Consider the following 24,283-nt stretch of genomic DNA (forward strand, 5'->3'; position numbering starts at 1 on the left):
CCCACAACATTGCATGCCTATCTTGACTGACAACACACTATTGCAACTATCAGCTTAAAAAACCCACAATCCTTTAGATAATCCGCCACAAGTCCTGATTAAAAGTGGATTTAATATTATGAAACGAAGCATAATTGTTCAAGACGACCTTGAGTAGTTTCTTATACCACTCTGCTCCATCAGTGCAGTCAGATGACAGCTGCACTGTCAAATGTATGATATGACAGGCTGATAGCAAGGTCTCTCCAAAATATTTTCCTCTATGAAGTAAAACAGATGCTTACAGTTCTTCCAAACCACGCCTGTCTCCTGTTCTCTTTCAAACACACACTGAACACACATAATGAAATGGAGTCGGTATTTAATAAGCATGAGCTGTATCGATGGACTATCCAACAAGCACGCCTCGAATACATGCATTTTGTTTCCTCTGCTTAAGTCATCACCGATTTTATGTCCAGGAAAATTAAGGTACGCAGGCCTAAAAGTGGTTTTACGAAAACAGGGGCGCTATTGCCACCTGCTGTCAGAAAGGATTCACAGCATCCCATGCCACATCATGCTTCCCAACTGAGGGAAGTCACAAACTTTTGAAGAAATCCAACTTTGCAGGTGTTTTGCTTGTACACTGCTAGTTTTCAGTAGAAAGAGTACACGCAAAAAAGATCCAGGGTAACCATGGCATGAAGGGTCAGTAATCACACTGGGATCAGAGATAATAAATGGGTTCAAACAACTGATGCACCAAGAAACAAGAACACACTGGTCTATGTACAACAGATACTGTCCTGAAAGCATCAACACTGAAAACAGACAGTAAATAAATCCAGCTAGCATAGACCATCAGGTTAGATAAAGCTAATAAAACATCTACCTTGCCCATTTATTATTAGATTTTCAGAAGACAGACTATGCTGAATCCTGTCAGAGGAGAGAGTTGGCCATTAATTTTGTGCCAGGGTATTCCCTAGAATCACAAAATGGCCTGTTTTGGGAGGAACCATCAAAGATCATCTAGTTCAACCCCTCCTCGCCATTTCACTAATCCAGGTTGCTCAACTTCCCTCCAATCTGACCTTGAACATTTCCAGGGATGGGGCATCCACAACTTGTCTGGCAAAACTGTTTTAGATAGTTAGGTAGCAGATACTTAAGGATCATGCATGCTCATCTCATTCCACTCAGACTTTCTATGGGAGCACAGAATAACATGAAAAGTCGAAAAGCATAGCTCTGAACCTCAACACGTGTGTCTGGTGCTTCAGCCCACAATCTGTTAGTTTAAGGAGCCTTTTGAGTGCACTGTTCCAGTGGAAAGTACATTTCCTTCTCTACTATTTTTTTTTTATGGCTTCTCAGTAAGTCACTGAACACTCACATCCCACTGCTTGAAATCATCACTTGATTATCATTATCATTAACATTCAGTGCCTCTCTGTTTGCAGTGCCTGGCCATATGGCAGGTTGAGTGTCAAAGCTCTCCTTGAGGCACACAAGGTTTAGGCCTCCATTCCACCACCCAAGACTCGGCTCGCTGGCCCCACACACAATGTGGCAGGATAACGTCCAGGTGTCTGAGGCACATTTCCACCCAGAAGCCATCTCCATCAGCTACAGAAGATGGCTGTAAACACACTGGTGGAATATTGGAATGAAAATACTTCACCACAATTAATTTCCCCTTCCCAAAGCACCCTAGAACAAGGAACAAACTTCTTCCCTGATATCTGTCTGAAGCATTGCCAAACATTTTTTTTTTTAATGCTAAAGTTTTGAGCTATGTTATTACTGAGCTTTATTTGAGGATATTATTATTATACTAATTACACCTGAGATATTTTCAAAGTTCATTCCAACCACTCCTTCTGCAGTGCAATTCTGAGTGAGCCTCCTCAGTCATAAACCTTGGCCACACAGTTACAGCAAATGGTGTTTGACTGAGGCAGCAGCTACAGTTCTCCACCTAAATTAAACCACACCTACAGCAGTACTTGCCTTCCATTTCATTCTCTTGAACACTATCACTATACACAGCCTTTTCATCCAAATGAATATTACACTACAGGGCAGAACATCATTGGAATGAAATTAGACCAAAAGCAGAGGGCAAGTTTAACCACATCTACTGCTCATCAGCCAGGCTTAAAGCATTTTCCACAGAAAGCAGTAATAAACTCACTCACAGATGTCACAATTGAGCATGACCGATTCCCTCAACTATTAACACTGACATTCCTGATGAGTAAGTGAGGACTATATATAAATTAGTCTGGGATTTTACACAGAAGTGTAATTGTACCCACTGTAAAATAACTTGAGAAACCTTTGATTAACACCACAGTCTGCTCACAGTAAAGATGAAAACCAAATTAACAACAATTTGTTAGCAATATTGGTTCTATTCCTAGAGGAAATTACAATAGTGTAAGTTACATAGGTAGATGCCAGATGACTCCATACAAGAGATTTCAATACAAGTTTTCTATTTTCCTATCTCTATACTAGAGATAAAACATGTAAAGTATATTTACAAAACATTCTAATGGATAGCAAACTCACTAGGAAGCTCCCAGTATAATCAACCATTTATGTTTAGCTCAACTGAAAAGAAAAGTAAAAACCCCACAAAAATCAATACTATAAAATGTAAAAATATCAAAATGCTATAAGCAACTTAAGGGCAGATTTTACATTTTGTTTCTTCCATATGCAATGGCAGGAACATTTGAGTTAAGTGACTTATTTTCATAGAAAATTATTGAAGAATAATTTCAAATGAGCTCCAGAGTAAGAATTACTGGTCACTGTAAAATAAAAAGGGGGAGAATAAGTATACACACAATACCATATCATGCTCAACAACTGACTCAAATACCTTCATAATATTCAGACAGGCCACTTCTGAAATAATTTCTACTTCAGAAGTTACAAGATGAAACTTCTGTGTGATAAATTAAGTTGCCAAAGGAAAGGGATTAGCAATCAGTGAAATTGCCTGATGTCAGATCTGTTCCAGATTAGAATCCATCCTTCTTCCCCACCTGTTCATTAAGCACCAAGTTCAAGGCAACTGCAGTGACTGATTGCACATTAACGAGCTGTTTGTGTGGAAAGCCAGAGTTCAATCCCTATCTATACTTACACACTTGTATAAGCATAATTCACTGATAATATATTCAGTTCCTAGTATCAATACAGCTCTTCTACCTTGATGTGTAATTTTTAGCTTGAGAAAAAAAGGGACACCTCATTAAGTTAAACGGTCATATTCAAGGTCAAGGCCAGGAAATTATGAATCTGTAAGGAAATATGTGCTATCTCCAGATAAAAAAACTGGATAAAGATATTGCTGTGACACAAAAATGCTGAAACATGGTTGTGAAGTCAGAAGCTTGAGGGAAGAAAGGCATATTTCACTAGGAAAGGTGAGATTCAGTATGAAAATATCTATTTCATCCTATAAATCAAGTCATGTAGAGGCTCCAGTGAAAACCAGTCCTGCAACAAGCAAATCAAGCATAGGGTGTTTAAAACTGAATATTTTTCAGTTCCACATACATTCAGTACTGGGACAGGGAAGCAGGACAAGCATTCCAAACTCTTGCAAATTTGTTTAAATAATCAGCTGTAATTCTCTCCCTGGAAACATCTCTGCTTCTTAAAGCAACCAGGAGACCATCACGTCCATGCACCTTCCCTCGGCTGGCCCTGCACACTGCGCCAAGGAAGCTGAGGAGCCTGAGCCTGCCAAACCAGCGTTCCCAGCTGAGGCAACTCACTGCACACAGGTAGATGTGTGATGCTCTTCTTGAGCAATGTGAGGCTCAGTAACTAAATTCCAGCATCAGGGTTAGTAGAAAAGGGACATAAAGAGTTGTTTACTTATGTTAGTCACCAAGCCTTTTCTCTCTTTATCAGAGGAAGATTTTAAGTCACATTCGTTTTGTCACATGGAAAAGATATTAATTTTAAAAATTGAGAGTTTCTTCCCCAAATTTTTGAGTATTAGAAAGTATTCCAACACTCAAATACAGTTTAAAGGGAGACACCTAGTTGCTATAACTGTAGCAACTCTCTAACTGCAAACTTAGATGCAGTACTACAGACTTATTAACAGGAATGTCTAATTGAATAGACATGAACATCTTCCTTTTTCCTGAAGATTAAAGGTTTCTGTTCTCAGTACCATACTTGTGTACTGATACAAAGAATATTTTTCAAAGATAAGAAGAAATATTATCTCTTCTAGTGTTCTGCAAGTCACCCTCCTCCTCCTCCCTATCAGATAAAAATTAGGAGAATCCTTTTTTCCCTTAACATAATGGTTTCCCCTTGATCTTCCTCCTAGTAAAAACTTCCTCACAAGCATATTAGTACATGCCTCCTTATCTTATAACTGGGCAGCAAGATTTATTAACAGGTAGGAAGTGAATGAATACGTGAGGTCAGTAGTGATTAACTGCTGCTTAAGGTATATGAGGTACACAGACATCCCTGCCACACCCACTCCCAAAATACCACTTCTGTACCTACTTCAGATAGTTACTGCATATCACAGAAATAGCAACACAGTTTTCCTTATTAAAAATGCAGAGGAAATGTACTCCTTTACTGCTCAGTTGATACTATAAATATTGAAGAAATTGTTTTTCAAACCTTACTCAGGCTTTTACTGCTTATTTCTGTACTGGGGATTGCCAGAAGGACTAATGGCCACTTTCTCCCCACCCTAGACACCACAGACACACTACACCCCCTCCAAGCTCTGTTCTGATGATTTATTCAGATGTTGGCTAATTGTGGTATCTGGATTCCAAGTGCTTGAAGCACTTTTGGCATGAGGATGAAGTGACATCCGGGAACATTTAATATGTTAAAAAGGCCAGTCAGCACAGATTAATGCAGTAAGCACATGCCTCAAGGAGAGCCTGTTTACATTCTTACAGTGTAATAAAAAAACACAGAGGAGGACATAGGAGTAAAAGTAAGATTTTCATACAAGTCTTACCTGAATCCTTTAAAAAAATGTGTGAAGGAAATGGCATAACACCACACCTTAAGCAAAATATCAAGTTAAACTAATACCTGTCTGCAATGAAATCGGTAGTAAGGAAGTTTTAGGAAACCATTGTGTAAGGAAAAAACATTTACAGGGGTAGATAATTGACATCAATTTTAGCAAAATCGCACATCAACTCCTTTTTTCAGCTCCTTTCTCTCTCACAATGCATCTCAGTTCCTCACTCTAGTCTTGAATGATTTCAAAGAGGCTGTTTTGATGTGGTTCTTTTGAGAACCAGCAAACTATACATAAAATATTTTTGGAAAGTAAGCAACATTCAGTTTGTCTGCTAAAAGTCTAGGACAAAAAAGGATCCTTTTGCAGCAGTGTTTATCAATGATATCCTGATATTTAGCTACAGAAGATCACCATTTATATTAATTTATGTCTCATTTCCTCCTTGTATATTTGAGAATACACTTTTTTTGCCAATAGGTTTGCATCCAAATCTGGAGACAATTTGAACCACCTGGAACCCTTCCACAGCCCCAGAATTTGTCAGACCATTCCCTTTACTTCAAGCATGTTTAGATCTTCACATAAATCAATGTAAACATTCATCCTGTATCTTTCTGTGGCTTTAATTTGGATATGACTTGCTGTATTTTAAACTATGTATTACAGGAGACAGTTAATGGAATTTCTAAATTCAGAGAGAAAGTCTCTAGAGGGTCTCTTCCCCCCTTCCTAATCCAGGGCTTGCAACAGATAGGAGGGAGTCAATCATTAACATTTGGGGTAGTCAAAAGGCATTAAATATAAAAAGAACTTGCACAGATTTACCTCCAAAAAACCTATCTCCTATTCCATATTCAACAGGCTGCATTTTATTCAACTTACATACAGAAACTGGTACTGTGGCTACTTACTGCTTTATGTCTTTGAGGCTTGGATAAGTTCAGTTGCAGAAGAAAAAACAATGGAGTTCTTTGCAAAAGCATGATATGGTGCAGAAACATGGATTTAGATACCATCTAAGAGACACTACAATTTCACTGAAACGGTTGGGTTTAAAAAGAATCCCAGCACAGCAGATGTTTTGCATAAATAATATGGATCTTGAACCAAAACACCCTCCTCATGTAGCTTTCCAGCTATCCTCAGCAAACCAAAGGCTTAGACTTAATTATTGCACTGATATAGAGAGCATATGGTTTTTCCAAAGTAACTGTATGTTAGTATTTTAACCTAAATTTACTAATATCTCATAATAGTTAACACATTATGCCCTTTAGCAACTATAGAAGGTTAATAACGAGTTAGAAGAATCTTAAAAATCCACCTGTACCAATGCCCTGGCCCTAGCACTGCTGTTTTGTGTCCATCTGATACACCAAAGTATCACTGTATAAACATGTTCTAATCATTAAGTAGATTTGCCAACATCTAATCTCAATCTCCCTTTAAGCCCAAATTCAAGTTACAGAAGACAACAGTAGAGACAACTAAGCTTTCTAGATACTTTTAGAGTGTTTTGTCCCTCTTTAGGTCTTTCAGCCTCAGTCTGTTTTGAGTGGTCTTTAAACCTTTTCTCAAAATTGCATATCAATACGTGTTGATTTGATTATTTTTTTTTTTCTTCTCAGAGAGAGGCATTTCTCACCAGGATGTCAGGCAGATAATAGGTTTATAGGCAGATAATATCATTTGCAGTCTGGGATATAGGTTATTTGGACCTTTCAGGATAATTAAAGGGGGATTTAAATCAAGAAAAGTGAAGTATTCCTATTCTAAAGCTGATCTGTAACTAGTTCCAGCCTGTAATTCAAGGGAGGCCTATGAACAAAGAGAAGCTAAATATAAAAGGAGGAAACTATGCTAATATTGACTTACTGTAAAGTAATAAAGTAAGGAAGTCAGCAAAGGCACTACTGGAAAAATCATCTTAAAAAAAGAATGAGGAAAAAATATTGAAATACTAACATTTCAGAGGCCTTGTCAACACAGTGAGGAGAGGATCATGTTACATGGATGCTACTGTAATTTTGTTACTTAGGAATGCTTTTCTGCATCAGTAAACTAGAAGATGAATTAAATTTTTTTCCAAGGAATACCAGCCTCAGTCCTTGGAATGCGAAAATGTATTTTGAAATGGCTAAGGATTCCACCTGTACTTCACAAAATCCATTAACAGATGTCCACTGGTAAAGTAGGATGTCATACAATCAAACAGTCGAAGAGAGTCTGTTCACTACCCTCTACACTGTGTGAGCAAACATTCTTGTGCTTTTTACAGACATTAACCAGTAACTCCACACAGCATTTTCCTCTGACAAGCAAAGACATCAATTTTAACAACCCTGGGAATCTCTGAATTTAACTCCATCACACAGAATAATACTGCAGCACATTTCCTTCTAAGAAATGAATACCACCAAAATTAGTTCAAACGACACATTCTTTTCGGAGTGGAAAGTGCAGGCAAGATATGGCTATGAGCATGTGTATAGGGGTAAACCTTCCCATTGTTTTTCTGCTAAAAAACTGAGCTAGTTTAACATAATCTAATACACTAATTAATTAGTTGCACAGGCATTTCCCTCTTTTTGTCACAAGATGCTACATACAGTTCTTCACCACGACTGCACACATGGAGACACAGTCACTGAGCAAGAAGAGGTACTAAAACACTTAAAACTCTGTAGATCATGGCCAAAAACTTGAAAAATACAATCTCCCAACAAGAAAGCAAATATGAAAACCACATAAATGAAATTCTGTTTTCCTATCACCCTATCATTAAAGTTCTCACATAACCTAGCCCACACGTGGCTCAATTTATAAAGGCAGACTGGAATGTACTGCATTAGCTTAGTAACAAAAATGAGCCTTCTACAATGCAAAGTATGAAATCTCAGCTAACCAAGTGAAGTCAAAAGATAGACACAAGATCATTAATTTTTTCATGGTGACTCTACTATAAAAGTTTCAGAATAATCCCTGACACAGTAAATGCACACAGGATGAACAGATACAATATGAACAAACTGGGGAAAAAGCCGTATTTTCAGATTTCCACAGGATGCACCAGTTTTAGGCAACTTTTCAGAGTTCACACTTGTACCACAGAGCAATAAAGGATTTTCAAGACATAGCTACATAAAATATTTAACCCCTTACCAGCATTAACGATGGCATCAACCTCAAGCAGCGTAATGTCACCTCTATAAAGAGAAACTTTCTCACTCAGACTCTTCTTCCCTTGCAGATCTTCTTTAGCATTTTCACCTACAAACCAGGAAAGCAGAAAAACCAGGTTATAAGTGTGGGTCCGAGGTCATTATTTACAAGCCCTGAACAGGCAGCAGTACGGTGAACTACTGCTGTCAGACTGCAGCGTCTTTCGGTTTCACCTCGAGAGGGCACCGGTAACCCACAGGACATCAGCACTGCCCTAACATCAGGCTGCTTGCTTGTTACTTGTTTCCAAATAGAAGCTAGTAGGAAGCACTGAATCCTTATCCACATACCGTTTGTTACAACACTGTAGAAACATACATATTTTTGGAGTGAGATCCATCAAGTAATTTTATTTGGTAATCACAAGGGTGTAAATTGCAAAAACAAATTGAGGAATTAAGATTATCCTCCTAGCCAGAGTAATGATTTCTCCAATCCAGAATTATACCAAACGAGTACAAAAATACGCAAGCACACCATTTGCCAACAGCTCCAAAATTCAGTATGACTTCTAAAGACATCTAGCCAGACAACAAGCCTGAAAAAAAATCCACGCAAATTTTAAACTTGGAGTTTTGTCACCTTAAATTGCTCAACTAGGAGGAGGCAGGTGGTGAAGACAACATACACTAGCTTGCAACAGATTTGTTACTAAATAATGTTACCATAGGCCCCTTATTCCTGTAAACGCTTTAGATTTTGCATCACCAAATCATTTATATTCGATTCACTCTATAGAACAGCTCAGTTACCTCAAACCCTTGCACAAACATACTGCCCAAAGCTTCACCAAGTTAGACATGCACATCACCAGAAATGAACTGAGGAGGGAAGATTATGAAATTCACTTTGACTATTACTTTTTTTAAATTCTTTCTAACACAAGTCTCAAGAAGCTTGACTTCATCTATTTGTCTCAAATCTTCAAAACACGTGAAGTTTGTTGAAAAGCAAAAAGTCTTAGTGAGAAAGTAGAAGCAGTCCAAACAAATTTGTCCCTCTAGTCTTACCCTCCATTTCCATCAGCTCAAGAATATTAACTCGGATAGGTCAGCACTTCCTTCCTGAGCACCAGAGAGCACATCCCCAAAGCTCCCGAGTCCTGTCCCACAGTGGCAAGACAGAGCAGCAGGCTGAGACAGCCACAGGCTCAGACCCTCCAGCCTGGCCTTGCTTTGACAATCCCAGCCTCTGGCTGCCAGGCAACATCCTTGTGACATCGCAGCTGATGCCACCACCTTGCACAGAGCCCGTGGGCACTGCTCAGCTCAGGGTCAGGGCCGGAGATCGCAGCTCCTCAGGCAGCTCTGCCATGCTCCGCCCGGGGCTCTCCCTGCTCCTGGGGCTCTGCGTGGCCTCGCTGCTCGCCAGCACGCCCAGAGCTCACAGCTGTCCCGCCAGGAGCACGGCCCGGCTGCCTGTGCCAGCCCAGGACGTGCAGCAGCCGCACACTGGCACAGGCAGTGCCAGCCTGCGGTCCGTGCAGCCGTGCTGCTGCGCCTTCTTAGCCCTGTCCCTGCTGCTCGCCGCGCTTTGCCTTGGCTGCAGCCTCCGGAGAAAAGCCGAGAGGCAGCGGAGAGAGGTGAGGGATGGGGACCAGGCAGGTGGGATGGTGCCGGGGGGGCGGCAGCTACAACGTGTAGGGTGAGGAGCGCCAGCCCCTGCGGAGAGAAAAGCCTGGGCAGGCACCAAGGGTCCTCTGCCTCTTCCCCAGCCCCGTGCCCGAGCCCAGAAGCAGAGGTGGGGCTCAGCCCCCTTCCTCCCAGGAGGAAACAAGGACAGGCTGAGCCACCAGAACAAGACGGAACCTGCCCGACGTCCTCTCCACACAACCTGCAGCCTGGGGCAGCCTGGCTGAAACATAAACTTTAAGAGATTTAGAGATTTTAGAGGAGCTAAGATTTTAGTTAAGAGATAAGACTTACTAGAGTTAATTAAAATAAAAGGATTCTGTAAGTAGGCCTTGATGAAGTTAAGAGTTAGTAGTTAACTAATAATTGATTGCTTGTCAACACAATGTTTAGTTAGCTGGGTTTATAATGAAGACTATAGAAACTGACAAATAGCTTTTAGGAACATAAGACAATTGTGGGCCTCCTCTGTTCTGAAACCGACTGAAGACAAGGAATGGGAGTTCTACCAAGGTTCATTTGTCATATTTGCATTGAAAAGGTAGAAAGGTCAAAATGAGGAAGACTTCATTTACTTCCTCATTTTGGGACCCCTCCCCATGAAAGGGACCACCGACCCATTTCAAGGAACAAACTACGCATGCTTAATAGCTTTCGGAATGATTAGCACACAAAGCGAGGAATGGGATGTACCAAAATGATGAATATGTATTTGTATTTTGGGTATTCAATTCTTGTGTGGATAAAAGGACTCTGTAATCATTTGAAAGGCGCGGTGTGTATTTGGGAGCTATCCCACACACTGCCCAGCGTCGCAATAAACATACACTTTCTAACTTTACACTGTTAGAGAGTTTTTGTCCGTCACAGTTGGATATCGGTACTAGATCAATATCCATATTTCTTTAATAAATCACGGCCAGGCCCCAGATTCCCCAGGAGAGCCCAAGGGGGCCCAGCCCCCTGCAGCCCCCCTGCCCCTGTCATCGTGCTCCCTGCCCTGTGTCTCCCAGGAGAAGGCCTGGGCACCCTCAGCCTGGCCAAGGACCTGCTGCCTGGCTGACTGCTCCCCCCTCAATGACGAGGTCATCGGCCGCCAGAAGGAAAACTCTGCCTCCATCAAGAGCTTCCTGAGGCACCTGCGCCAACGCTGCCTGCGGGGGGACATGCTCCAGAGAGGAAGGAACAAGAAAGTGTGGCAGGACTTAGACGAGGAGGCAGCGCTTTTCTCTGATTGAGAAAACAACACCTGCTAGGCAAATGGAGCAATATACTGCAAGATTACTCTTACAGCTTTTTATTATTATTAAAATTACTTATTAAATAAGACAGCTTTTATTTCTGTTTTAACTTTAGTCTTGCAAACAAGTTGATTGTTACTCTTATGAGAAAGCGAAGTCAATGGCCACTAAATCATCTCTGCACACACACTCACAAAGGATAGAGATGATTCTGGTAAATCCTTTCCAAAATGTGGGGGTTTAGGCTATTACTGACAATACACAAAAGTAGCAACACTGCTGTAGGTCCTCCTCTTGTCTCCTCTGCTCCAGCCTCAGTAATACATTACAGCTGAAAATCTTCACCAGAAACAGTTGAACATTCATATCCCACCCCCACTTTTTCCCCTCTAAATCCAGCCATCATCTTCTACCCCTCTGCTTATACAATCCAATTTCATTTAGCTCTTCCTCCTACATGATCCTTTGGTCCTTCAGTCATGTTCAAAGCATCTCAGAGTCCACAGAGCCACAGCTGGAAGTAGGATGAGGTTGATTACCTGAGCTCTTCACACCAAACAGAGAAAATAGGCAGTCCTAGCCCTCAGTTTTGTTTACAACTCCTTCCAGATCAGTTGTAAGGAAAAGGGCCTTTACAGCTTACACAAGGGTAGAAAAAAGCATTCGATTGAGTCGCAAAAAACGCACTTGAAAAGAAAATGTGTAAAGTTCATCTGAACCAAGTGAATAAGGGACTGTCAGAAAATCTCGCTAGAGGGAGCCCCCACCCAGGATATAAATGTACTCCGCTGGTGCAATGGACAAGGATGGCACAAACCTACAGTATTGGAAAATCAGTCCTGAAACTCAATCACTGCTCAAATAGCCAGAGTTTTAAAGTCTAATACACTTTAAAGTATATTAATTTTTTAAACAGGTCTCAAGCATCCAATTACAAAATCCCTAAAGCAATACCAAAGAGCTTACCACTAGAGGGAAGAGAAAAACCTACTGCTTGAAGAGTTTATTACAAAAAAACCACTACATTTGCATTTTAAAATGACTGTTAAAGAAAGAGTAGAGCACACACAAAGTAGTAAAAATAGGTACCAAAGCCCCACAGTATAAAGCGATACCTGTGGCAAAGCAAAAATCCCTTGGCAGTCTATGAGCAAAGGTCGATAAGAGAAGAAATCAGAGAAGAAGTGAGAAGGATTGATGGCACTGAGGTTCTCATACTCACATTCTTATAAGGGAAGTTTGTTAAACACGTAACATGACACATTTCTCTTCAAGTTCATCAAAACAAGTAGCAGACTGCATTGCAAGTAAAAAAAGCTGAAAATAGCAGAGTTCCATAATTTCTAGTCAGCTTTAGAATCCACAGCTGAAAGAAGTAAATTAATTCCAAATTCAACAGAAATAAGTCTGCCCACTACCTTATCCCTGCTACAATAGCTACTAGTAGAAATGTATCCCCACATGGAAGGCTTCTCTAAGAGAATCTGGAAAAAGAACCTGAGCAAGGGGCAAGAATCACATTATCCCCAGACAAGAGGCAGCCCTTCCACTCCTGGAAGAATTCTGCTACACACTGTGCTTTTTCCCTTCAGTGCCTATTTTTTTTTTTTTTTTACTTCAGCCTTTGTTTCCACAAGTTTCCTGTACAAACTACAAATGATGAACTATTAGCAATTACTAATATCACATCTAACACAATTTCCATTCCATTTGTTTCTGCATAGGCTTATGGAGCGTTAAAAAAGACAGATTGTAAGACCTGTAATATTATGTGTCTGCTTCTATTCCTATTAAGCGTGGATGATTGTATAGGAAAGGCAATTGCTTATCTAAATCAAGATAAGTATTATTTCCATATGTTCCATCACCAGGGGTAAAGCATTCACAGATGCACTGTACTACTTCAAATTTGTAGTACAGATTTGCTCTATCACTTCTTGGACCTAAACGAGATCAGAACCTGAGCACAAGGAAGAAACATCTGTTGCAAACAAATCACTTTCTACCCAGCCAAAAATGCACACAACATGCAAGTCAAAAGCACTTGATGATGAACAACAACACCTTCTCCCTGGCTGCACACTCTGCCAATATGGTCTGTTTCAGCTAATTACCAAGTGGCATAATTGGATTAACTGAGGACTACAGCCAAGCAGCAAACTCCGGAGGCAGACGTGATGAATCATGGAATGGATGTGGTTGGTGGCACCACTAATGATCAAGTCACCCAGAGCAAGTTGTCCAGGACCCTATCCCAGTTGAATTTAAAGTATCTCCAAAGACAGAGATTCCACAACCTCTCCAAGTAACCTGTTCCAGTGTTCAGCCACCCTAATAGTACGTGTGTAGCTTTGTTTTTTAATGCTCAGAAAGAATTTCCTCTTTCAACTTGTGCCTACTACCTCTTGTCCTGTCACTGTGTACCACAGAGATGAGTCTGGAGAGATCTCTTTTACACCCTCCCCTCTATGTTTATAAACACTGATCGGATCCCATCTGGGGTATCTCTTTTTCAGTTTAAACTTCAGCTCTCTCAGTCTTTCCAGGCACAGGAGATGCTCCAGCCCCCTTATAGTGTTTTAATCATCTTTGTGACTCATCTGGTGCATGAACTATGCTTCCCAGTTCTGCACCACCACCTGAGGTCACACTTTGCTCCATCTTCCAGGTCAGGAAGTCATGGTATCTCCTATTCAAAGTTCTACAGGAGGCATGAAATATCCCCCATCTGAGGGGCGATAGCTCACCCCTGTACAACTATCACAAAAAGCCCCGAGCTTGCTCGTCAGGCCAAGTTTAATGTAGTGACAGGGCCACTAGCAGCCCTCAAACAAGGTTGTAAATGGGACCCTTGAATTTTCAGCCACATTTAAATGGGAGCCATTGAAGACATTTACACATTACAGACAGAAAGACTGGCATACCATGAGAATTGATAGAAACAGCCAGTCCCTCTGAACAACCCACACAACGCTCATGCAAAATGCAATTTTCCTGTGTTACAAGGTCTTGCATAGTCCTTAAATAACCTTTTTCTCAGTCTATCCCACACAGCTCTCTATATCCCCAAAATAACAAAGCTGAGAGGCACAAGAACCCTTGAAGTCTGGGAGAGAAAGAAGTGGAAGGAAAGGAGGAGCCTGCCTTTTTTATGAAGTTTTTGTAAACTGAGAGAAGACTTGATATGGAAAGCTAAAGTACCAAATAACAAAGTTTGAGAAAGGAGTAACAACAAACGAGGAGAACAAGAACAGGAATGCATTCCCAATTCGAATTTGTGATGCACCCTTATCTGCAGGGACATGCAATTGTCAATTCATAAATCAGAGTCTTCTCACTTCAACAGCAAGCACATTGACAGCAAAGACATAAGTAGGCTGAGACCCTTGGGTATTTGTGTGTTTACTTGGAGAGTCAGCATCCAGCTGTTCTGGTTGCTATGCTTGCTGGAGATTTCATTATTTAGAGTCCATAGAAAAGGCTGCTGGTTCAGCTGTGACTGAGAAGAAGATGTGCTTTGTCTGTGTGAAGAAACCCATTCAATCACTGTCTTGTTTGGTTGGTTTTATAACGAAGACCATTAGAGGTATTCCAGACTTTGTAATGATATAGGGGAATAAAAATGCTGTTGGATGCGGTATTTTGCTAAATTCTTGCCCAAGCCTGATTACCAGTACCTCACTCCAAGTGATACCAAGAATTTCAATACAGATTCTTCTCAGTGAATGGCAGCCTGAGTTGTACTGAAGTACATCAAATGGTCAGCCAAGGTCACTTGGAGGCAAGAACTACACTACATTGTCTCAATTCCTACTTTATAACCTTCCTCTACTACAAAGAATTCATAATTAACAATGGAAGTTCAAAAATGGAGACACAAACATATGACACTGCTTTAGATCACTGTTCATTGCCCCATGAGTATGTTGATACTTGTCTATAAAACTAGAGGACTAAAGGTGATTCCACTTCACTAGATTCCTTCCAAGACAAAGCACATTCCTTCACTGCAAGAGATGTATTTTGGCAATATCACAGCATTCGTACAACTATTTCTGGTGTGTTCAAATTGATCTAGTACCACTTCGGGTAACTATGAGCCTTCATCCAAAACATACTACCAGCAGAGCAGCATTCTCCCACTCACCTTTATAAACTCTCTGGAACAAAATTGCTTTTCATGACCTTAGTCCTCAGCAGCACCTGCTTTACTTACCAAAATGTGAGAACCCATTTAAATAGGTGAGCATATACAACATCAAGGAGGATTAAAATAAGTTTATAGTGGGGAACCACAAATTCATTACTTTCATTCATTAACTTATTAAGTTGTCAAACAATTTATTCTACATTTTCTGGTTTTTTATTCTCTACACCATTGCTGAGCAATGACTTCTCTAGTTGAGTATTACAGGCTTTTGTAGTACTTGAAGTAAAGCTTGGAAATAAAATGTTACTACCAGAAAACTACAAAACTTGTGCAAAACCATCAGCAAATATTTCATGGCATTGTCATTCAAAAACCTCTCTGCCTGACATAGAGTGACAGCTTACCAGGTGGGAGTACGAGAACTTTTAGTTTTCTAGTACTGCGACAGGTAGGTAAGGGTTGGGATTTAGGATTTTTTCCTTTTGTTCTTTCTCTCAGGGAATTTTTGCCCATATGTTGCTAGGAGACAAAAATGACCAGGTACTTGAGAGAGACAAAATAATTTGCCAAGCTCAGGGGAGGGGTGCAGCTGCTGCTCCCTCTCTTTACTTGGGGGTTCCTGTGGGAAGGGCAAAGGTTTCACAAGATTTGGGCTGGGGGAAGGGTTGGGTGCAGCTCCTAGCTTTCTCTTGTGCTCTTGGCATTTGGAAGTGAAACAGGCTGCAGTCACTGTGGGAAAAATTTGTTACCACTGCAGGGTTCTGTTTTCTGCCTTCTCCTACCATGAGCGGAGTTCTGCTCATAAGAGCAGCCGTTGCACTAGGACCTTATTAACAGCTGACCTCACTAAACAAAGGACCCTTCACCATCTGCCCAGATGCCTCAGGGGAAATCCTGGGATCTCTGAGCCCCTTCACCTTCTAAGGGAGCCTTTGCTGGCTGTGTTCAGGAGCCAGGCAGCCACTGCCCAGCCCCGCTGTTCTTCTGCCACTGCTCCGGGCTTTTTTTGCCACTGTAGCCACACAGCCCCTGCCTGCTGGGACACCCCAGCTGCAGAGTTTCTGATACATCTCCTTTACCATTCCAGGATTTTGTTCACCCCTGCCATTCCAGCTTGCTGTTTCCAAGGTTCCTGCTACAGGCCATTTTGCTATCAGGAGGGGCACTGGGACCAGCTGCCCTGTGAGTTTGTAAAGGAAGTCCCTTTTCCATCTCTTTCACCGGCCCGCCCGCCATTGCCGCGTGAGGGAGACGCGGCCGAGCTCGCTCCGCAGCGCCCCCTGCAGGCGCGGGGGAATCATCGCACCCTCTCTGCCCGGCCGGGAGCCAGCAGCGCCCCTGCCGGCTGTGCCCGGAACTGCACCGCAGGGGAAAGTGCCTGCAGCCCCGAGAGGCTGGGACTGCGTCTGTGCTGCTGCTGGCCTTGTTTGTCTGCCTTGTTATCCCTGTACGTACTGCTAAAGAGCTGTCATTCCTTTCCCCATATCTTTGTATGAAATCTCCTTAATTTCAAAGTTATAATAATTCAGAGGGAAGGGGATCATATTCTCCATTCCAAGGGAGGTTCCCACCTTCCTTGGCAGACACTCGTCTTTCAAACCAAGACAGTAAGTTCTTATGCAGCTGCAAAAGATTATGTCTTCTACATAGAGATATTAGGCTTGGGCTTAGCTCTTACCTTGCAGCATTTTCTTTCCCCTACCCCTGAGATACCAGATGTAATTTGCTACACTGAAGAATACTAGAGGTTCAACCCAAACAGCAAAGGACAGAAGGAACTTTGAATACTTGAAGACAACTCTACCATTACTCATTTGTGTTGCAAGTCATGCTTGCTTCATTCAAGGACTTAAAAAATGGAAATTAATACAAACTCCTAAGCAGTTAAACTCACTAGCAGTTAGCAGAAAAATCTAGCTCTATCTTCTTTCACATACCTACTTAGAAATGAAAGACACACCAAATCTCAAAGCCTTTAAGTCAATATAAGAATGTCTGTGTACATCACCTATTCTTCTGGATTTAGTTATTTGCAGTACACTTACAATCCTTCCTCTCTAAGAACACTGGTGAGAATGGAGAAAGAAGGGAAAAAACAGAAAGGAACTCTACTTTTTCTTTAAATATGACTGATCCATACTCTCAGTGACAGCTACATGAAGTCTGGGGTTTGCTTTCAGTGGATGTTGATTCATTAGGAAATCCCACCAAAGGACAGCACTGCAACACACAATACATTGGTAGGTGAGCACTAGAGTACCTTACACAGAAAAGGTTGCATTGAGCACACTGGAATAAATCCAGTGCCGGCTGAAGTTCAACTACAAGTCATACCTGTGCAGCAAATGGAAAACACAGAACTTGGAGCATCTTTACAGTCTAATCAGCCATATCAAGGAGACCAACCAAAAAGCCCATAATTGCATAAACAAGCCCTTGTAAAAAAACAAAGGTCAAGATAACACAGGGAAATGTTTTAAAGAAAAATGGAGGTGCAACCAGTTTCTTCATATCTACACTTTCTTCATACCTACTCTGCATTAGAGATGCAAAAGACTGTATCTTTTGGACAGGAGCCTTTGGTTAAAATCTAGAGAAGTCTTTTCCAACACAACATTTGATGACCAACTCCCAGGGATGCTATTAGTGCAAAGGTGCTTGCAGAGAACTACTTCCACTCTCAGAAATAAATGTATTGGCTACACCAGCACAAGGCTGAGGAGGCTTCATTTTCCAACATGTGCATTCTATAGCACCCCATCCTGAAAAAAACAACTGAAAATGTTGGTGAAGGACCTTCTGACACATTTCTGCAAACATGCCAAGTCAACATGCAATAGCCTGCAAGTCTCAGGACAATCTCTGTGCACAGACACTATGCTTCTCTCTCACACTGTACATTGAAATAGAAAATACTTTTCAATATCATTTCAATGGTTTTTAAAGCTGTGCGAAATCCAAATTTAACATCTTTCCACTGGATTGTTAAGCCTTCTCTCCAGCACAGAAGAGCATTTTCTGGGCATTAAAAAAAATAAGCAGTACTTCCTACAAGGCTGAGAAATTTTCTCTCAGCTCATTTTCCAAATACACATCAGCTAGATGTCCTCACATGGAGAAAGCCACGAATCACTTCACAGAGTAACTACTGTCATTTAATGGTTGGACTCAATTAACTTAGAGGTCTTTTGCAACCTTAACAATCCTATGATTCTACACTATAATTATTCAGACCCTCGCTGACTTAAGAGACATTTCTTCATGTTGAGCAGGTAGAAATTAATCAAAAAAGGGAATCTGAATAAAAAAGGGAATACTGAATCAAAAAAGGGAAGCCAGGCCTATGTTATTTCCAGTGACTGGGTTTTTAACACATGTGCAATCATGTGTTCAACTGTGCATGAAGCAAATACAGCTACACATGAAAATTAGTTAACATGATCCAAACAGAGAGCTTGGTGAGCCTAAACTGCACTAGTGATCCCCCAACACTACCAAGGGAGTTAAAGCAGTATCATTACTTCCTTTAAGTTTGAGGTTAGTTTCCAAACTTGTTGCAAGCCTCTCACACCCAGAGTTGGGTGGCCTACCCTGTGTCATTGTTAATTATAAAGAGCCAGGCAGCAAATCCTAGTTGAGGCAATAGTTCAGCACCTTCATAAATACCTGTCATATGTAAGATACATCAAATTAAACCAAGCCACACCAGTCTCCACCTGTCTAATCAAAAGAGGACTCCATCTTCTGCAAAAGGACATCAGCTTTTTCCACCTGCATTTGAAAATATCTTAAAGTCACATAGGCAACAGATCCACATAAGCGAGCCATGACAAGGGTACAATTTAACAGCTTGGTTTTGGCCTCAGTCTAATCATAGGCACATGGCATCTAATCAGGCTGTCACACTGGCTCACATCTGTCTGCAAAAGCCTGTGAGGACGTATGCCACAATCCATCACAAATTATAGGTTAGGGCACTAGCCAAGCTACCATACTGAGAAAAACTAGATGACTTACTGAAATTGTCTTTGTAGAGCAATAGATTAATTTGGTGGTTTGATCCTCAACCCCCCCACACTCAAAAGAAGTTCACTTTTTATATATAAAATGAAGAATGGAAAAAAATAATAATCGAAGAAAAGACAGAAGCCAAAATATATAACCTGTTACTTTTACCCTGCATATGTTAAATTATCTTACTCAAGTCAGCTACCAAAATATTCCAAGCTGGAACCTACAATTTTTCTCAGCAGTGTCTGAGGAACAGCACATCCCAACTTAAAGCATCACTGCTGCTAAAGTCATCCTCCCTCACACCCTGAATGAGCCTGCCAGCTGACAGCACACTGCATCATCTTGACCTCCTAACTTTACTAAGTACTTCCTTAGGGACCTCTCTACAAAACTTCAGTGCAGTGACTTTCAGCAGTTGCAAAAAAAAAAAAAAAGGATTGTTTCTCATATTGCACAGGACAGAAGCTTGAAACTTACTAATCTGCTCAAGATTCATGTCAGCAGTAATTAAACATTAGAACTATTCTTTATGGCAAAGATGTACCTAACTTCCCTTTGCATCTCCACCTGCTATCCCTCTCTAAAACCCATCAACAGCTTGCAGAGCCTCAATAAGGACACCAATTTATCAATTTATTGTTGAGGGCAGCATCCTTTCCTATGGTTAACTTTTGCCCCTCAAGGAGCTGTCTGACACTGCAGATAAGAGAATTTTCTCAGCTGCATGCAGAAGAGCCACAAAATAATAACCCTATCCAGGACTTGTATAAGCTTAATGCTGTATGGAAGTTACCTTGTTAAAAAAGTCACAGAGCAGCAGCTTAAACAGAAGTCATCATCTTAATTACATCAAAGACAAGTGATTTACTTTCTTAGAGAGAGGATTAGCTACACTGGATTTTGTGTTCGTAATCTATGTAAACAGACCTGAACTTTTTAATAATCATCGTCTCATACTTGCTGAAAGCAAGAAACTTTTTTGTTTTTCCCAAAGACACTTTCATGCAAACTGTAAAACAAGCGTCATCTCTTTGGCAGCTAATCCATCCTATAAAGGCTATTCACATGAAGCCCACCAGAGAATTACAAGGTCAACTGAATACATCTTCATTCTTTTTGTTTACTATAGTTTCCCTCCGCCCCTTACACTAAACACGCTGATTTATCTACTTACATCAGGGATATCACTAACTGGAGATGATTCACCTCCAGGAACAAAAGAACACACACACACACAGATTATTGCTCAGTTTATGCTCAAGTAAACTTGCACCTGAAGAGTGTAGTGGTTTAGGTTTGCCAGTCTGAGTTTCCCGGCCAATGCACCAATTAATGTAGCGCGTCTAGCGCTGGCCAAACGCCAGTGCACCCACTAAAATTATTTACTCATTTTCTGCTGCAAGGTAAGGATTAGGAGGAGAGCAAAGAAGGCTCAAAACTTTAAAGGGTATAAAGAAAATTTCATTAATAGAACCAAAACAAAAGTAATAGTAAAAAATCAGAATAAACATTCAGACCACTTCTTCTCCCTCCAACTTTTTTTTTCCTACTGACAACATAAAGAGACTAATTTGTTATTTCCAGTCAGTTTACCACTTAAAAAATAACGTTACTTCAGTTCACTTACTGGAACTTAAGAGTCTCTCCTGCCATGCCATGGAGACTTTTCCACAAGAAACAGCTTTCTCATGGTTTTAATTTTCACAAATAGTAGCTGCCCAGAAATCTGCAATTGTGAAGACCCTCCTACGGTTAGTCTTCCCATAACTACCACCATGGGTCATCTCAGCTTATTGGGGTGCAATTTTAAGGATGAGCTGTTCTAGTATAGAAATAAAAGTTCTCTTCTTACATCTCCAGGAACAGAGGTTTTCTTCTTCTATCCCTGGGGCAAGCTTTCTCATCTCTCTCTGTTCAAGTGCCTCATTTGATCACAGCTACTTCAACATCTGCTTGCTTCAACACTGGTGTTTCTGCTCACAGCTATGGCTAGAATGCTACATCCCCCCAAAGCATTCAATGAAAAAAACCTCTGGTGTATCAATTTTATCTTCACCATAGCCTTACAAGAGAATTCCAGCCCAAGACTAAGGCATCTCCTCATTCTCCTCCCATCTGGGATTTGACTCCTTCTTCACTGACCTCAGTGTCTCCATGCTGTTTTCTTTATGTGTCTTCACCCTTTCCTTTTTCTCTCACTCAAGAGAGGACTGACATCTGCAAGTTTCATCTGTGCACTGAAAGAGGTAATATCTTGCCCAGGCCTGCGGATGGTTATGTGATCTCTGCCGGGCGGTGGCCGCTTTGGCTGCATGGCTGTTTGCCGGCCCTTGCCACATTCAGTTCCAGTCCCGCGTGGGGCTGCAGGGTCAGCTCTGTTCTCAGCCGCACGATTTTCCACGGTGCCAGCAGGATGGCTCAGCAGCTCACAGCCAGAGCGGGGCCCGACTCAGCTCCATCCAAAGCCGAGCAGAGCCAGCCTGGCCTGCCAGCCGTGGTTTGAACTTGGCGGTGGCAGAATCTCAGCCAAGCCATGCGCCAACCTGGCCCTGCAGAAGAGCAGGGCCTGGCCTGGCCAGCATCCAGTTACCTGTTCAAAGGCCAGAAGCCAAAGTGGTTTTACTGGGACTTGTCCATCTTTAAATGTGATTTCACAGAGGTATATGCAGCTCTCTTAAGTGATTTAATAGGGTGTCAATATTTAAAACTAGCCAGATGATAGGTTCTGTCAGGTCCGAAGGAACCTGCCAAGGTCCTTACAGGGAATCACTTCCGTAGCTCATGGATTTTTTTTCCTTAACTAAAAACCAGACTATGTTAAACCATGACAAAGGGTTATTCCCACCTCTGTACTGTGCAAGTCTATCTTTGGAAATCAATAGCCAAAGTATGTATTGGGAAAGCCAGAAGGGTGTGTGGGGTCACCAGATCATATGGTCAGATTTGTACCACTCTGCAGCTTTGTGTCTGTTCAGGACACATCCTGAAAGGGCAGCCAAGAGCCTGAGGAAAGCAGAGCACACAGGGCTCTGGTTACACCCTCGTGCCCTGGCAGCCTTGGATATCTGTCACAGCCAAACAAATACCAGCTCAGCCTTAAAGTTACTCCACATTATGCCACGGGCACACAGACTCCTGGACACCTTCAGGACAGACTAAGAAGCTGCAAACATGGCTTGCCCTTCTTACCCCTCTAATTCCTTTGCTGCTTCCTTAATATGCATATAACATGGACAGAGTGTAGAAATGAATAAACACATTTTCAGCCATTTCTACAAAAAAGCATGTTATTTCACAAGTATTCAAAATACTTAATTACCATAATCCTCACACAATTCACAGAAACCACGGTTGTTAGTTTTTTCATGGTGCTTCCCCAGCTATTATACATAGCAATTAAGAAGCAGTGCTCTCCATGAGCATCTAGGAGACATGGTTTTCTAACCTTAAACACACCAGTCTTGAAGAGACCTTGTGATAAGATATTTAGCATGAGTAACAGTGGTATGCCAATACATGAAAAGTAAGGACAAAACCGAATACGACATGAGTTTAGGTGAAGCTGGAATCACATTCAGGGCCACAGGTAATAGAGGAGACCCTGAACAGTGGCACACAAGTTATTGCTGTTTTCTGTATGTACTCACCAGAAAAACCGCTGCCCTCTGAACCTTCTAAAAGCAAGAATTTCAGTAGCAAAAGCTTTTTTTTTTTTTTTGCGTGAGATAGCAAAAATTACACTAAGCTGTCTCAATTTATTTTCATCCTTGCCACTCAGCTAAGAATCTGTTATAAAGACAGTTGTTACAGTCATTGTAAGAAAAAAAATATCACAATGAAAGCTGATGGACTTGGATTTTTGGTGGGGGAATGGTCTTGAAACACACAGGTTTCACACAGCTCTTACCCGACAGATCTTGTGATTGTCAAACTGGTCTAACAATCTCAATGTTGTAGTTGAACATAATTTCTTTTTCTGTATAAATCACTGATAATATTGAATGGTTTAGAGAGATGCCATTTCTTAATTGTAGATGTCTGGCTGAATTTCACTGCAGCTCAGTAGTGGTGTCATTTTCCAAATTCTGTTTAATACTAATCACCTTGGTTCCTAGTTCCTGCAGGACAGATATTCCTATCAAGCAGGGCTGCATGGAGACACTGGAGAGTTACTTGTCTTAGTTACCCATCTCAAGAAATGCTGGTCAGAGCTCAGTCTTACTTCACATTTTCTTTTCACCATGCAGCATTTGGACTAGCTCATCTACACGCTTTGTCTCTGTAATCTTGTGTCAACCCACTGTGAATATTTAGAAAGCTACACATTGATAATACAACAATGCTTTTATTAAATCCAAACCTTATGATTATACATAAAACCCTCAGTGTTAGATCAATTTGAATAGTTTGAGCCATATCATTTTCTTTAAAAATAGCAGATTAAAAAGATTCAGAGACTGCCAAAACATCTAAACATATTTCAAGACTTGTTTAAAAGGACTGCAGACCTTTTGTGTCGTTTAACCTTAAATAAAAATAAGCTCAGTTATCATGTCCTTCCATTTTAACTTCATCCTATAAAAAGCAGTTCTTACCACTAGTAAAGACCTTTAAACCACTACCTGAATTTGCTGTTTTCTTGGCATCACTGTCATACCAATGAATTCCAGGGGCTGTGAGAGTCAGCAGGACTATCAGCTGCCTGGAGTTAAGCAATATCACTTATTCCATTTTCTGAATTACCCAATTAATACAAGAAAATGTTTTTCTACCAGTGACACACAAAACTCAATGACAACAAAATTCCCAAGATTCTGATTTTTAAAAAAGCTTTCCAGAAAAGTTTTCAGAAGTCATCTCTCAAATTCACCACTGCAGAATAAAGATATCTTTGGGAATTAGTGTGTACCCAACAAAAAGCTAATATATGTATTTAACTTCAAAATACACTCTAGTTGTTAGTCTACATGGTGGCATTTAATTCACAGAGCAACATTAGCTCCCT

General features: G+C 41.0%; 1 protein-coding gene across 4 annotated transcripts in view; it reads right to left on the bottom strand.

The window, feature by feature from the left end:
- MACROD2 (mono-ADP ribosylhydrolase 2) overlaps nt 1-24,283 on the bottom strand; it is an 850,734-nt gene that overhangs the window by 818,154 nt on the left and 8,297 nt on the right. For all 4 annotated transcript variants that reach the window (XM_053972443.1, XM_053972442.1, XM_053972441.1 and 1 more), the window contains exon 3: nt 8,183-8,290. In XM_053972443.1, coding sequence (XP_053828418.1) covers nt 8,183-8,290 — 108 coding nt within the window. The remainder of the gene's footprint in view (nt 1-8,182; nt 8,291-24,283) is intronic.

Source organism: Vidua macroura, chromosome 3 (genome assembly GCF_024509145.1).
Source record: "Vidua macroura isolate BioBank_ID:100142 chromosome 3, ASM2450914v1, whole genome shotgun sequence".
NCBI classification, from domain to species: Eukaryota; Metazoa; Chordata; class Aves; order Passeriformes; family Viduidae; genus Vidua; species Vidua macroura.